The following is a 17,149-nucleotide window of genomic DNA, read 5'->3' as shown; positions in this document are numbered from 1 at the left end:
AGTGTTTCTCCAGCAGTCCCTAGGGCTTATGCTTTTAGTGTTGAAAAGAAGTCAGTGCTGCCCCAGACAAACTGAGCCAGAACACTCTGACACAGCAGCTTCTGACAGCCACCTCCGCGTGCTCGGAGCGTCCCCTCTGAGCATCTTTCAGGCAGAGCCCACCTGCCCCTGGCCACGTTTCTTGGCCTTCTTCGTCCCTGCCAGGCCCTCTCCTGTGTTCACACATGGATCAGCTCTCTCAAGGACTCCCACCCGAGTCGCTGACATCTATAATGAGATCTGATCTTCTAGCATGCAGGCATACATGCAGGCAGAGCACTCAACTATAAAAATAAATAGATAGATATACAAATAAATTAATAAAATAATAAAAAAATAGGTGCAGGCATGCTTCATTATTCTCTTGATAAATAGTTTGAAGAACAGGTAAAGCCAGAGGCAGCATTCACACACACAGACACACACACACACACACATACACACACACAAAAGCACACACACACACACACACACACACACAAGCACACACACAGTATCACACCATGCAATCTACTAGACAGACTTCAATAGAATGAACTTTGAAACAAGAAAGTAGAACAAGCAAAGAGAGGAGCAGTAGCCACACCATGGTGTCAAGTCCTGCTGAGCAGGGAAAATGAGGGTAAGGCCTGCTTTTGAAGCCCACAGCCAGCTACATTTCTGCTATTTCAATCCCTACCATGTCTTTACCATGTCCTGAGGTGACAGTCACCACAGGTGATGTAATCACGGGTTACATCATCACAGGGGCCTGCAGAAGCCTAGAGAAACTTATGGGGTGTATTCGCTTCTGAAACCTGAAGTCCCACTGTGCAAACCGTTTTCTACCTGTCTGAGCTCTTTGTTGCTGACAGCCATTTCTTTTAATGCCTTGATCTTCTCTTGTCCTTGTAGTAGGCTTCGTTTTCTCTTCAAAGGTTACTTGTGTTCTCTCTCACAGGACAGGCAAGGAGGGAAGTCCGACAGCAGCGCGGCCCTCAAGGGTGAACTTGTAACGCAGGTACCTCATGAATGAATATTCCAACCGCTCGTTCTAAAGGAGTCCAAAGGCTGGGGCAGGGAGCGGGGTTTGGGTTCTAAAGACATGTGTCTCAGCATTTGCTTTCTCATCCCAACAAATTCTGTCAAGGGGGACATTTACCCAGGCCTCTGGGGTTGACCTTGATTGCTACACTGTAGACAAATGGTGAGCACGGTGATTGGCTGATGCCATTGATGGTCTAATTGGCTTTGCCACCTCTTTAAGAGAAATTTACATGAAGCTACAACATGTTTGGGGTAAAATCCAGCAATGGGTTTTCTGTGGTTGTACAACTCTCTCTAGAACACAGTCTACCAAAAACAAATGAACAGGATCCAAAGGTTCTTGATCCTTAAGTGTGTATTTAAGACCTCATTTTTTTTTTCACTAAGCATCACCGGTGAATATTTTTTTTTTTTTCATGTTCTCCATGAAATTCTGAGGAATGCAGAAAAGGCATCCTGATGAAGTACAAAGAATCACAGAACAGGAAATAGAAAAGTTGGGTCTTATCCTATGCCTCTGAGTTTCTGTCTCCTTGTTTTAAGAGTGTGTTTAGCATGCCCTGCAACTGCCTGCCTCCCACAGTGCTATAGACTGAGACTATGGAGATAGTGTGTTTTGGAATTACAAAATGGACTGAGATTGAAGGTGCAAAATAAAATATTGTGGATCATCAACAGATGAGAATGCTCTAGACACTCAAGGGGGGGGCTCTAGAAACCAAGAGTCTAGACACCACAAAGCAAGGGTCTAGACACCTAGAAAAGAAAGCTTAGGCACCTAGAAGAGAATATACATACATACACACACACACACACACACACACACACACACACACACACACACGCATGCACGCACACATGCATTGACAGCAAGAGACATAAGTTGCCCCACACTGGCATCCATTTGATTGGCAGGTCCCATGTAGTCTGGGCTATCAAGGACTTTGAATATCATCCCCCAGACTTAAGGACTTACTCCCCCAGCTCCAAGATGCTTCTGAGTATCACACAATTACCCTAGAAGACAAGAGAAACCTTTGAAGTCCATAAATAACAATAAATGCACTTTGTAAACCTGTCGTGGGATGACAGATGGCTGTGAAGTTTAAAACTAACAAATGAAGGCACTAAATATTGAATATGAAGCCAAGCTGTATCTCTGTGTGGGAATATAATTCAGCTGAATCCACAAAATTTACCAAGTTCCCACTCCTGTGTCAGGCACCATGGAGCCCATGGAAGCTCCACTCTGCTCCTTGTCTTTTCTAATCTACCTGATGACTTGAGATCTTGCCCATAACATGAAAGACAAAAATAAATGCAAAGAGACGAATATAAACACTCCCAGGGATACTGCACATTTCACATTGCAATAGTTTTAGTTTCAGTGGTTGAGAGCAATGCCATGGCTCTGGAACTGGGTCCTGGGTTGTTCTGGATTTCTTCAAGAAGTTACAAAGAAGAGAGCATTCCAAACCATGGGACAAGAGTAAATGGAGTGAGCATATGCATAGTTAGACACACTCACTGGAGGCAGGCAGCAGGCTTCTGAGCCTGTCACTTGGGGAATGGGAGGAATGAGGAGAGAATAAAAGAAAGGGGTGAGATTGTGAAGGCCTTGCTTTGGATTTGATCCTGAGAACAACAGGTGTCATTAGCAGGGGTGGCATGTTTGATGTAGAATCCCTGAAAGGAACTGGAGTGGGATGTAGAGCATACAGCTGGGGGTAGGAATGGTCTCAACAGCATGGAACCATGATGGCTACAAGGGAAATTCTAGGGAAGGACTTGGAAGGCCAGGATCTCTCCCTGGATGCCCAGTTGAGTAACCACACCTTAGCAGGAGTGGCACACCAGGCAGGAGGACCGGCTTTATGGGACACACACTCTGTCTTGGGCATGTTGGTGTGGTAGTAATGGCGAGGCACCCACTGGAGAGTGACAAATGCGAGATTTGGAGGAAATGGAACCAGGGTGTGTGGACAGGGAAGATGCTGGGACCTGAGTGCTCATGGGCATCCTTTCATTGGTGCGTGTGACTTGGTGGATGTACCCTCACTGTGTCCCCCTCACAAATTCTGACCTTGTGCCATGGGCATAATGCCACAGGGTTGTGTAATTTGGAGCTGGTGCCGGTGCCCCATCTCTAATCCCAGCCTCAGCTCTCATTGCCATTAAGCCCCTTGAAAGTCTCTCAAGCTGAAGCCGGGTGTTCTCTCCCTCAGGAAGTTCAGACAGCAAATAGCCCCACCTTTCCCATCCCTGCCTGAGCCTGCTCGCCACTCACCCTCCGAAGCTGTATCTGATAATACTCATTTCTTTTTTCTTCTTGTCTTTTAAGTATAAGATCATCCCTAGCCCAGGAACTCACCCCTTGCTGGTCTTGGTGAACCCCAAAAGTGGAGGGAGACAAGGAGAAAGGTATGTCCTCTTTTCCTTCATAATAGAAAGACAGCCAGGCATAGGGGCGCAGAGGCAGACTGAGCTTTTTAAGTTCAAGACCAGCCTGGTGTACAAATGGAGTTCCAGGACAGCCAGGATTGTTACACAGAGAAACCCTGTCTCGAAAAAAATAACAACAACAAACTAGAAATGCTGAAACAACGTGATGTGAACCCCTTCCTCCCCCAACAAAGTAGACTGTCCGGTCAAGGAAGCCTGGGCTCATGGCCACTTACCACTTCTTCCCCTAGCCCCAGTGAGTTAATTCCCCAGGCCTCAGTTTCCTCTTCTATGACACCTTTCACAGTTACCTTAAGGAAGAACAGATCTAGTGCTTAGCTGGGACCTGCCACATGAGCCCCTGTGAAGGCTGCCAGAGTCGAGTTCTGAGGGGTGCGTCCCTTCCTGCCCCACCCCAGGTCTTTTTTTGGGTTTAAAAGACTTGGTGAGACTCACCTGATTGGAGCCTCCTGGCCTATAGCTCACCCCACCTTATCTGAGGGAACTGCAGGGTTTGGTGTAAGCTCATCAGAGCGGAGGAGAACTGGGACAGGCAGGACCGCACTGCCTCCCAGGCCAGCTCAGTCATCCATAAGCAGATGGGTGAAGAGCAGGAATCCAGGTTTAGAAAAACAACATTAGGGAGGGCTCAAGCATGGACCATGACATCCCATCTCTGTCCAAGCAGCAAGATGCCTCCTGCGCGAACCTAGTGGTCCCAAGCTAGAGCCCGGAACCCAAGCCCAGACTTAGTCCCTAGTCCTGGCTCAGTTTTCCAGCCCCACCTCCTGCATGAACGCTTATGAGGGTGCCAGGCTCTCTCCCTGGGGCCCAGTCTACAAAAGGCAGGCTCTTCCTACCCAAACCACACCGAATATCCAGAGGTCTCCAACAGGGAGGGCGCTGGAAAACAACAGTCCCGCTCTCTGGGTTTCCCTACCATAACTGCTGCAGTAAGCGGTTCCTGGGGTGGGGCTGGAGGCAGATGCTGGGCGGCTTTGGGCCAGAGGTAAGGATGTGGGTATGCCAGGTGCACTGGGGTATTGGGGTCTTCATGCAGTATTTCCCCTCTTAGGTTCAAGCTTCACAGACAGGACCAAAGGTATTTGCCCCCAGGGGGCTTCTGCTGTACCTGTTTCCTTCTCATCACCCCTCTTTCCCTCCATAGAATTCTTCGGAAATTCCACTACCTGCTCAACCCCAAACAAGTATTCAACCTGGACAACGGGGGGCCTGCTCCAGGGTATGGACATCGGTCTTCTTCTCCCCTGCTTTGGTCTCTGAAGAAAACACCCTCCTTTGTCACCTTTTAAACCTCCGACTTTTGACTTTTTCTGCTCTTCTTTCTTTCTTCCTTTCTTTCTTTCTTTTTTTCTTCCTTTCTTTCTTTCTTTCTTTCTTTTTTTTTTTTTCCTTTCCTCTCACCTTCCCTTGGCCCTGGTTATTGTTTGGGAAGTGGCCCCATGTACCTTGTCCCTGGAGGAGGTGTTGATGTCAGAGGGAAATCTGTGAACCAGTCAGTCATTGGACTGATGACAGGGAGGTCAGGCTGGTGGTCTGTTTGAACTTACTTGCAAGGCTGTTAGCTGGCTCTCTTAATGCCATCTCTCTCCGGATTGACACTGTGACTCAAAATCTGTCATGTGTTCTGCCGCAGAAGGATTCAGTCAAGGAAACTATTCTTTTCCTGAATCATCCAATTATGCAATGGCTACACGCCCCCTGACCCTTCTCCCACCTCACTGATCTCTAGCAGAAAGCCGAAGAGAGGTTAGAGGGGAAGGGACAGGTCCTCTGTGACTTGACTGAAGGTCTGGTAGGTGGAGCTTATCCTCCTCATCAGAAATTGTTACCTCAATAGGCTTGAAGGCATCTGCCCAGTCAGAGCTGGTGCCCTGGCGCCCTCTGCTGGTCTAGGCTTTCACACCTCCTGACCTGCATTTCTACTCTAGATTCAGTGAGATTCCTCCCGGGGCGTGTCTATAAACGGAACCTGTCCCAGTCTTTTGGTTGTCTGACACAGTGGTTATTTATGGAAATGGAAGCTCAAGGCCCAGTTAAAAGGAGAAAGACACACGGGTGTGCATCTATCAGTCCGTCCAGCCCTTGCAGTAGCCAACTTGGTCACGTGTCTGCGGGTTACTATTGAATAGCACCACCATTTACTAAATGCCTTTTCTGCTCCTCTCTCTTGGAGGACATTTAATACAGGGTATCTTCAGTGTGCATGTCTGTCTGTCTGCAAACAGGCTACCCAGCTGAAGGGAGCCTTCATTCAGAAAACTCCCTGTCTAAAGGAAGCAGGGCTCTTCAAGGAAAATGAGAGAGGATATTGACTTGCCAACATTGGCATCGGTGCTAAGAGAATCCTGGGGGTCTTCTCAGATCCCCCTCCCCAGCTGAGAAGGGAGATTCCTAAATTGCACCTCCAGGTGTCCACAGGTCCCGTTTTCTCTCTTCTTGACTTTTTCTGCCAGGAACTCCTGACACAATCTGTTGGACTACAGACTCCATCCAAAACAGTATTTTCTAATGCAGAACGTGAAATAATATGTGATGTCTAGAGAAACTAATTATGTTGAAAGTAGTTGTCAAAAACTAAAATACAAACTTGTGGTATGTAAGTGAATATGTTCTGTCAACATGTTAATCAGCAATAGCCACAAACTACAGACATAATGGCATGTGACCTGTGGTACAGCCATAATGAGGCATTGGAGGAGCTGTGATGTTCACTTTGACAAAGTTGTGGATGCTGTCGAAGCCTCTGGGGTCTGTCGCCTACATTCATAATGGAAAGAAATGTGGAAAGAAATGCTAAGTTTCCACTAGAGATCAGAGGAGATGTTAATGTTTTCTCTTCCAAGTTCATGATACTCTGAATTCTGTCCACAGACCCATTGGAGGTCAGTGGACCCCAGGTCCTGCTCTACAGGACTCAGGCTCCTAGAGAAATTGGGTCTCGCTCCCCTTGGTAGGGGGTCCCAGAGGAGAACATGAAGACCCAGATAATTAAGTGCTTCTCTCTTAAAGAGGGCTTAAGACACACATCAGGAGGGCTTAAGAGGAGTCAAAATATTAGGGATTATCTGTATTCATGCCAAAATGTAAAAACTGAATTTCTCAAATAGTTGAGAAATTCTCAGAAATGGTTTTCTGTCTATGTTGAATGTCGGAGCAGATTCTCTATCCTAATGTTAGCATATGCATACACACACACACACACACACACACACACACACACACATCGGTAGCATTGCACAGGAAATTCTGGATATAGAATGGTGATTCTTTCAACCCCAAAGAATCAAGAGCTTTCCCTTATTTCAGGGAACATGGAGACTGACTCAGAGGTATCAGATGTTAAGGCTAGAATGTGGTTAGTTCACTGATAGTTTGCTTTATAGGCTGGAAACAGGGGTTCAGTCCCCAACACCACACCACACACACACACACCTACACCACACACACCAAACACAACACACCACACACAACATACACACACTACACTCATACAAACACACACCACACCACACACACACACTACACACCACACACATAAACATCACATACCACATACACATACCACACACACATAACACACATAAACACACACTACACACCACACACACACTACACACACCACATACACACACACTACACACCATACATGCACCACACACATAAAAACATACTACACACCACACACACATTACACACACACCACACAGACACTACACACACACACAACACACACTAAACACACACTATACACCACACACACACACACCACATACACACACATACACTTCACAACATACACATACCACACAGATAAACACATATTACATACACACACTACACACCACACACACATAAACACATACATACACACACACTACACACACTGCACACCACACACACATAAATGTTAGTCACAACTTAATAACAAGACCACTGTGGCCTTTCTTCTTTTTAGATTGAATTTTTTCCATGACACCCCAGACTTCCGAGTTCTTGCCTGTGGTGGAGATGGGACAGTTGGCTGGATTCTTGATTGCATTGGTAAGAATGGCCAGGAAGGCCTTTATTTATTGTTTATAGTGGGGAAATTTAAAGTGAGCAGAAAGCAATGAACTAAAAAAAGAATGAAGCTGTGCCTTGTCCATCCAGGTGCCCACCCTTTTGTGTATAGATGCCTGATTAGATATGGAGGCAGGGGTGGGGGACAGGAAGAGATTCGTTGTAGGCTTTGTATTAAAAAACAAAAACAAAACCACATCTGTCCTGGACTGAGCTGGCCAGTAGCAGAATAAGACAGATTTGAAGCAGGACTAGAGATCCAGAGCACGGGATGAGTGAAGGCCAAGGAGCTAAGTGCAGGTCACAGCCCATGGCAAACCAGCTGAAGATGAACGCCTGGGACATGGGTCCAGAAAACATATCTGGAAGGTGCAGATCAGTGCAAACAGAGAAAGACTACGCTGAACTGTATCCTACCTGGAAAAGTCAAGGAAGTGGGCTGAAGAGCTGGGAGCCTGAGGTCTAGCCTAGCCCTGCCTGGATCCAGAAAGTGATGGAGATTATCTGTGAAATTTAGGGATAGGATATAGTCAAGACCTAACCCAAGCAGAACCCAGGTAGATTTGGCAAATTCTGCAATAGATAGCAGAAAGACAGAAAAGTTGCCAACAAAGGCACTGGATCTGTATTGTATAATGTGTGTGTATGTGTCTGATGTGTGTGTGAGATATGTATGTATATGATGATGTGTGAGTATATGTGTGATGTGTGTGTATGATGCATGTATGAGAGATGTTTATAATTTGTGTATGTGATGTGTATTGTATGATGTATGATGTATGTATCTGATGTGTGTGTGTGTGTCTGATGTGTGTATGTGAGATGTGTATGTACCTGATGTGTATGTGTGACATCAGTCAGAGAGGCAGGACAAGCCATGAGTCCAGGGCTGCTCTGCTCCTTCTGTCAGTCATCACACAAACACAGCCTTGAATCCCTATGAGCCAAGCCCTGCTGGAGTCTAGAGATGCCACCAGTGTCCTAACAGAACCTATGAGGCAAGGACCAGGCAACAAAGAAATGAGTGAAACGTATAGAACATCAGAGGGCAGTAAAAAGCAAGACGGGAGGAACAAAGGGAGTCTAGAGGAGGAGTGGGTTTGCAATCTGTGAGCACTCAGGGAAGAGCTCACAGGGAACAAAATGATGCTGTTTCCAAGAACTGGAGAATCAAGCTGTGTGGATAAAAGAAACAGCAAGGCCAAGGCCCTCAGGTAGGAACAGGTTGGGTTGCTGAAGGCAGACCAGCGTGGCCAAGAGCAGAGTACACACAGGAAGCAACACAGGGCTGAGGCAGAGGCAATGAGGTCACAAGAGTGGGTAAGGCATTAGGTAGAGCAAGGCTTTTAGCCTGGGACAGTCCCGAGACTCCAGATGGTTTTAAGGAATGTGGTGTGCTAATGACAACAGAAGCAAGGAGACCAGCTAAGAGGCTCCCACAGTGACCCAAGTGAGAGGTGACCAGGGCTGAGACACGGTGGAAGCCTGGAAACAGGAAGAAGTGAGGAGTGCATGATCCTGTATGTCTTCCTGGGGTGGGGGCAACAAGGTCTGCTGACATCTGGGACACAGTTGAGAGAAGGATTAGAAGAATCAAGGTTGGCCAGAACTAGACCCCAGCCAAGTCAGGCAGGGAAGGTGAGGCCTTCAGAGTGGGTTGGGAGAAGGCACACCAGCTACCAGCTGTTCCCCTATAGCCAGGCTTTGGTTCCCATGCCCACACACACACACACACACCAGATATATACATACACACACATATCACACACACCAGACACACACACATACACATCTACATATATCATGCACATATATGTCACACATACACATCTACACATAACATATATATATACACACATATATATATCACACACATATACATCAGGTACATACACATCTCACATACACATATCAGACACTCACACACATACACCAGATATATACATACACACATATCATATACATACACATCTCACACACACATACACATCTACATATATCACACACATACACATCAGGTACATACACATCAGACACACACATCAGATACATGCATCATATATCATACAATACACATCACATACACAAATTATAAACATCTCTCATACATGCATCATACACATACACATCACACATATACTCACACATCATCATATACATACATATCTCACACACACACACACACACACACACACGTACACACACACACACCACTCTGCTGCCACTGTAGACTCGGAAGTTTCTGGGAAGAGGAAAGACTTCCATCTAGCATCTGTGGGAGGAAAGGCAGCTCATGGCCGCAGTCTCGGGCTCTCCGCACCATCCCCTTAATTCCACTCATTGAGAGGAAACCCTTGGAGAAACATTATACAAAATTCCTCTGCAGAGAACTTTGGAGTCAGATATAGCTCAGAAAAGAGAAAGATGTGAGATGAAAGGAATGCTAGACTTTTTCATACAGAGTGATGGTTCAAAGAGAGGCCAGGGAGGAAAAGGGTGTAGTGTGAGCCTTCCCTCATTCATCATTTAAGGTGTGTGCCGTGATCGCCACCAACCCATTGAGGTTCTCACTCCCAGCTCCCCCACTTCAGCCATAACACTCTTAGCCTAACATCAGTGGGTTTGTGGTGTGCATAAAGACACAAGCGCTTCCTGCGGTTCCTTGGGAGATGATTCTCTTCTAATGAGGCCAAGGGCTGAGGTAGTTGAGTCACTGCTCTCCTAGTCTGGGGGTTCCAGTCACCCAGCCCTGCTCTCAGACCCTCCGATGCAGCCATCTTCCTCCACACAGAGAGCCTTGTCCAACTTCTCTTCCCATCTGGAGTGCTCCCCAGCCTCAACTGAAGTGTAGCCCCTTGCGATGGATGAGTGAGGGGCTCTCCTACACACCAGCCAGCCACCGTCACCCTGTAACAGGGCCATTCCCCTCCCTTTCCAGTAAAAAGGTACAATCGTACATATGTGTGCAAAGATCTCAGGCAGCATGTCTCCACTGCAGACTGTAGGCACCACGAGAGCCTGACCAGGGCTACCTCCCACCACATCTGGCGTATGGCAGGATTCAGTGGATCCAAGCGGAGATGCCATGGCAAATGAAACACTCTCCCAGGAAGTTACAGTCCATTCAGGGGACAAACAAGTGAGCAGTTATAAGAGAACATGACATGGTCACCATCCCTGATGCTCCAGGAGCATAGAAGAGTCATCAAGTTCAGGCCCAGGTGACAAGAGGTAGCTTCTTGCTGAGAAGCAGGAGTATTAGGACAGAGAACACTTCAGGATGGTTTGCTAGGAGGGCAGAAAGCTAAGTGTGCTGAGGGTCAAGGCTAGGAAGAAAGGCAGAACCAGGATCCAGAGACCTAGGCAAGCTGAGGAAGCTGTAACACTGGTAAAGCTGGCAGAATTCAGAGAACACACTAGGAGGGTGGACCTGGAGGCAGACAGAGGAAAGGAAGCTGTAGAACCTGAATAGTGTGGAGAAATCATCCCTGTACTCACTCAGTGTCTCCATGGGGATGGAGAGAAGTGGTTGCTGGGAAATCTGTTTCGGAGACAGCTCATAGGAAGTGCTGTGTGGGTGAAAGGGTTGAAGAAGATGGGAAAGTTAGGATGCCATGCAGATTTCTGGGCTCAGTGCTTCAAGGATGGCTAACCTGTCAAGGCAGCAACCACAGGAGAAGGGATAGACATAAAGAAACAGTTCACTCCAGGTGAATGCAGGGAGACTCTGGTCATATGTCAGGAACAATCAGAGAATTCATTGCATCATTCCGTTTTCCACCTCAGCCCATCAGTGGTAATCTCAGCCCTGAGATCAACCACTTCCAGCACAGGTCAGGTTACTAGTAGTGCTTCTGAACTCCCCTGCCAGGAAAGCCGGGTTTGAGCTCCCCACACTGATCCCTCCGGCCCTCCCTAACCCCCACTCATAGATAATATCCTGAGCATCTTATAGGGCAGGGTTTGAGTACATGTCCCTGAAAACCCAATGGATACCTGTACCTCCCCCTCCAACCTTCCCTGCCCTGGCAACACACTGAAGATTTCAGCAGACAGAAGCTCTATTGACTGTGATTTTTCCCTGACTGTTCTGGTCGCACTCCTACACAACCATGAAGGGAAAAGGAGTGGAGGTCTGTATTCTGGAAAGCTCAGGAGTCATGAGATAATAAACTGGTATGTGGGTGTCAGGTAACACCTGGAGGCTTTCCTACTTTAGCACAGTGCTGTTTCATAAGCTTTAAAATATAAATGACTGCCAGGCATTGGTGATGCATGCCTTTAATCCCAGCACTGGGGAGGCAGAGGCAGGCAGATCTCTGTGAGTTCAAGGCCAGCCTGGTCTACAGAGTGAGTTCCAGGACAGGCTCCAAAGCAATACAGAGAAACCCTGTCTCAAAAAACTATACACACACACACACACACACACACACTTGTCTTTCAGTGAGCTTTGTCAGTTTTCCAAAGACCTCCACCATTCCCTACCTACTTCCAGGCACACCTCTTTCACTATGCCCTGCTTAGCCCCTGAAGACTACAGGATGGGCTTGAAGCCAGAAAGCTGAGTTTGGATCCAGGCTCTGGAATCACTTTTCCTTCATAAACCTCCATCTTTGCTAGGTTGCTGTGGGCAGTAAACAGAAACAAATGTTGGTCGTCATTAAGTATTAAAATCGCATGAGCCAATGTTTTTGCGGTATGTGATGAACAGAATTGAGACATGTTTAGGATAAATAGGGGAAAATTATAGGGAGACTGATTTAGCTCAATATGAAGAATTGATTGACAACTTCAGCAAACTTGTAGCCGAGAACACATTGCAAATGCTGTGAATGACCTCAGCAAGTGGTGTGGTCTCCAATGCAGGAAGGATTCTGTGATTACAGTGGGGGGTGGGGGAGGCAAGCGACAGCTGGGGATGATAAGCTAATGCAGCCATCTGTAACCACATGGCATGTCTGTCCTTCATGTGGGTTGTAGATAAGGCCAACTTCACAAAGCACCCACCAGTGGCTGTCCTGCCTCTTGGAACGGGGAATGACCTTGCGCGATGTCTCCGCTGGGGAGGAGGTGAGTATGCATGCCGCTGATGTCACACAGGGTTTTCCAGGATGCTGTGCAGAGCCAGGGAGACTTACCTTTAACAGGTCACTTTCCACAGGACAATAGTGAACAGCAGTCATCTCTGACCCATGATTCTGCCATTCTATGCTGGGTCTGGAACAGGAGGCCCTGCTGCCAGGTTCCAGCCTCCTGCATAGTACTGAAGCCATCAGCTTAGAGCCGGCCCCCTCCAGCAGGACATGGTCAACCATAGATAGGATAAAGACAAATCTCCTCCAGCCCCTCCTGAGTGCTCGTCATGATACATGGATTCAGAATGCAGACTGAAATACTGCATCACCAATTACTCATGAGACACCAGGCACATCTGGATTATCAGGGCCCCCGGGGTATCAGGGCTTTCATGTTGAAGTGGAACACAGAATAGTGATGGCTTTTAGAGCAAGGGTCAAGGGCTTTGCAAACAAAGCAGCTAATGGAGCTGGGCAGAGCACAAAGCCCAGCCACTGGGGAAAGCCAGCAGGCAGAAGATCAGTAACTCCAGGCCAGGACAGTCAGTACCTGTGTTCTTATGTGGAGGATATGGCAGATGTCAGACCCAAGAGTCATCTTAGCAGTATGCTTACCACCACCCTGTCCACCTTCCACACACTACGGTCTTAGGATGGATCCACTGTCTTCCACACACAACTTCCCAGCCCTGCAGCTAACCAGTCTTCCCCTCCCATTCCTTCTCCCCTTCCTCTTCCTTTCTTCCAATTAGTGGTATATTTACTGTATAAAAGAATAAGTTTATTTAAGTCTTTCTCATACATGTTCATCCTGTTCTTTAATCTCTACAACCTATACCTTCTCCTGAACCACATCCTACTATCCCCTTCTTCTTCGAATAGTTTACTTCTGCCTTCATGTCAGGTGGGTGAGTAAGGGGATAAATGATGGAAGATAGATAGATAGATAGATAGATAGATAGATAGATAGATAGATAGATGGGGAGATGGATGGATGATAGATAATTGAGATATATGTAAACATGTGTTTAATTCCTATTCTACATATGAAAGAAAACAGAATACCTAAGTCTAGCTTATTTCACTTATAATAATTCTTAGCTCTATCCATTTCCTGCAAATGACATCAGCGCTCCCACTCTCTGGGGCTTGCTTCAGCTCCAGAGCCATGTGTGCCTCTAGCCAACTATCCCATTCCTAGCTCTCAGGCTTCCCACTCTCCCCTTAAAACTCTTGCTAATTACTCCCTACTGTCATCCCCTTCTCCCAGGCTCAGAGAACCTAAGTGTCTCCAGCCCAAAGACATCCAGAAGTCTTTTCATCACAAATGCCTAAAGAGTTACTTGCCCTGCATAAGCAACAACTTCACCTTTCCGCCCTAGTGACACACACCATGCCCTTGTCCATAGGTTATGAAGGGGGCAGCTTGACAAAAATTCTGAAGGAAATTGAACAAAGCCCCTTGGTGATGCTGGACCGTTGGTATCTAGAAGTCATCCCCAGAGAGGAGGTGGAGAATGGAGACCAGGTCCCATACAACATCATGAACAACTACTTCTCCATTGGTGTGGTAAGTTGGTCGCTGATTGCTTTTCTGGATCAACTGACCCTTCTGGGCCCCTACTCCTTGCCTGTTCGGGGTTGGGGTCTGCGCGTCCTCAAATCTGACCTGGTTGTGGCCACTCTGATTGCATAGTCATTCTACCCCTTGACAGTAGAAGAAATTAGAAATTCTTACCCTATACCTTTAACTAACAAGAAAAAAACTGGGAATTTTTTCAAATATATCTATCCTTCAGATAATATGAAATAATTAAAGGAAACAAATGCCAAGAAATAAGGTCAGGAAGAAGCCTTGTGTGAGTTGAGGATCTGAGTGTCTGGTCCTGGGGAATGACCACAAGTTCCCACCAGGCTTGGCAGACAACACTCAGACTCCTCCCCTCCTGCTCCCTCCCCCTCCCAACCCTACCACACATACTCCAAGTGCTTCCTACAGCCTAGGAGGGTTCTTCTCCCACTGTCACTCAGGCTGAGGCCACTGCTCCTCCTTGGTGCTTCTATAGCCCTTATCGAAGTCCATCCGTGTACTCCCTGCATTAGATTAAAGGGATGGCTTTAATGTGCCCGAATCACCCTTCTTCCCATATACAGGTGCATGCTTGCATGCACAGGTATACACACTCCATAGGCACACACGTTCACACACACACACACACACACACACACACACACACACACACAGATGGATAGACAGACAATGCTGTATGTGTTCCCTTTTGATCCTCCAGCCCCAGCCCAGCTAGTATAACTCAGTTTGTCCTACTGAAGTCAGCTCCTAGCCCAGAGTAGACACTGCTTCATAGATTGTTGGGGATATGATGAGTGGTTTTTTGTTTTTGTTTTTTTTTTTTTTATGTAAGTATGTACTTTGTTTTCATGTATGTCTGTGCCAGGTACAACAGGTACCCACAGAGGGCAGAAGAGGGCACTGGATCCTCTGGAACTAGTTACAGATGTGTGTGAGCCTCCTTGCAGGTGCTAGGGGTTGAAGTCAGTTCCTCTGGAATAACAGCCAGTGCTCTTGATCACTGAGCCCCCCCCCCCATCTCTCCAGTTGGAGTATTCTTAAACTGAGCTGGGGCTTGAGATGGCAGCACAGAAGACACTTTACTGAGCACCTGCTGTGTGCTCTCTACTGTGGGAGGCTTGTGCATCCCAGTCTCCATAGCACTCCTTTCACTCATTCCTATTTTACAGAAAGGCTTAGGGCTCTCGAAGAGGTAGACCGCGCACATGCTCTCTTAACACAGCCCTGCCAGCATCCCCTCATCTTCAGTTAGTCTACAGTCGGAGCATTCTTCCTTGCTGCCTCCCTGTCTTTGGATTGTTTTAGCCATGCCATGTGTACATGAGACCCTCTGGGCTCCTCTGGCACCAGACCGAGGGACACCTACCCCCTTTTTCTTGTGTCTCTTTTGAGACTGTTGGTGGTAAGGGAGTGGGGGTGGGGGATGGAGATGGGGCCTAACAGATAGCTTGAGGGGACAGCAGGTTTGAGGAAGAAGTTTTGAGAGAAAGGGACTGAAAAAATAACCATAGCTTACATTTACAAAAGGATGGAAGAGTTACCACATTTGCAGCATTTATTCTTTGCTGTTTGCTTTATTCCTCTGCTGCATGGGGGAGCATGGGCCCCTCCACTTTCTGAGTGAAGAAACAGGGTCAAACGAAGGGCTTTGCTTCCTCACTCCTGCTCCAGCACTCTCTGCTATGGCTGGAGCAGGCAAGGCATTGTGGGCCCAGGGTAAAACACTGTGAGTGTGGAGGTGGCACATAGGGGTTCTTGGGTCATAACTGCCTTATGCCTCTCCCCCACCCCAGATTCCCCACTTCCGGTAGAGGGACACATTCCCAGGATCTCTCTCAGGGCCACCTTCAGGGAAGGTGCAGTCATACACACATGAACACACGTGCATGCACGCGCGTGCTCACACACACACACACACACACACACACACACCTTTCTTATACTCAGGCCCCTCTCTTTCTTTGCCCAGATATCTTCATCTCCAGACAGTTAGGTACCCTTGCCTCTGCCAGGCTCCCAGAGTGTGGGCATCCCAGCGTCCGCTTTACCAAACTTCACATCTTTTCCTTGCCATAACCGTCATGTAACTTGCTGTCATGTAACTTGCTGGTGTTTATTGATTGCCTGTGGTGCACTCAGCCCCATTATACTATTGCATGATGCAGTTGTTGCATTTGTGTGAGTCCAAGCCAGTGTGTAGTGAACCTGGAGATCAGCAAATTGTGTTCCTGAGCCCTCTTAGCTGTGGCCTCTGCATAGCCCCTCCATCTTCAGGCAGAGCTCTGTGAGGGAGATGGCACTGCAGCACGCCTTCTTTAAAGGGAAATCCCACCCGGCACCAGATTCTGACTTGTAATTTGACTCCGTGGCTGGCTGGAAGCAAGGTCTGTGAGTCTGCTTTTCACTAGCCCCTGGAAGCATTCTGATGCAGATCCAGAGCAAGGCCTCCAACAGCAGAAACAGCACAGAGCAGAAATACAGAAAGGAAGTGGATCTGGCACTCAGACATTAGAACTGAAGTAATGAAGAGAGGGACATGAGAAAGAGACGACGCTGCCCTCATAAAAGCAGCCAGCCAGAACTGATTGCTAAGCAGCGGGACGGGCAAGGCTGCCCAGGAGCTTCCGGGTGGCAGGCTACAAGCATGGCTACTTTCAGAACTTCAATACACCTTCCCTTCCTTAACACAGCTCTAGCTGGAAGGAACAGTTCCCAGTGCCTGTCTGCCTCTACACAGGCACTTCTCTCAACTCCATACCCAGGCTGTAAACATAAGAGCCAGGGATTTAACGAATTCTTTCAGGAGGAAGGCCAGCAGTAGAGGGGACAGGGAAGGAAGTCGTGAAGGAGCAAAGGAACCAAGGAGAGGAGTAGGAAGCAAAGAGGTTAATTG

General features: G+C 47.4%; 1 protein-coding gene across 4 annotated transcripts in view; it reads left to right on the top strand.

Moving 5' to 3' along the window:
• The window catches only part of Dgkg (diacylglycerol kinase gamma), a 193,012-nt gene that overhangs the window by 90,406 nt on the left and 85,457 nt on the right, over window positions 1-17,149 (top strand). For all 4 annotated transcript variants that reach the window (XM_051191208.1, XM_051191207.1, XM_051191210.1 and 1 more), the window contains 6 exons: window positions 980-1,039; window positions 3,407-3,486; window positions 4,676-4,750; window positions 7,487-7,572; window positions 12,571-12,660; window positions 14,075-14,235. In XM_051191208.1, the coding sequence (XP_051047165.1) occupies window positions 980-1,039; window positions 3,407-3,486; window positions 4,676-4,750; window positions 7,487-7,572; window positions 12,571-12,660; window positions 14,075-14,235 (552 nt within the window). The remainder of the gene's footprint in view (window positions 1-979; window positions 1,040-3,406; window positions 3,487-4,675; window positions 4,751-7,486; window positions 7,573-12,570; window positions 12,661-14,074; window positions 14,236-17,149) is intronic.

The sequence above is a fragment of the Phodopus roborovskii genome, unplaced genomic scaffold, assembly GCF_943737965.1.
Source record: "Phodopus roborovskii unplaced genomic scaffold, PHOROB, whole genome shotgun sequence".
NCBI lineage: Eukaryota > Metazoa > Chordata > Mammalia > Rodentia > Cricetidae > Phodopus > Phodopus roborovskii.
Note: the sequence above shows the minus strand (reverse complement) of the source record. Positions and strands in the feature narration are given on the sequence as shown.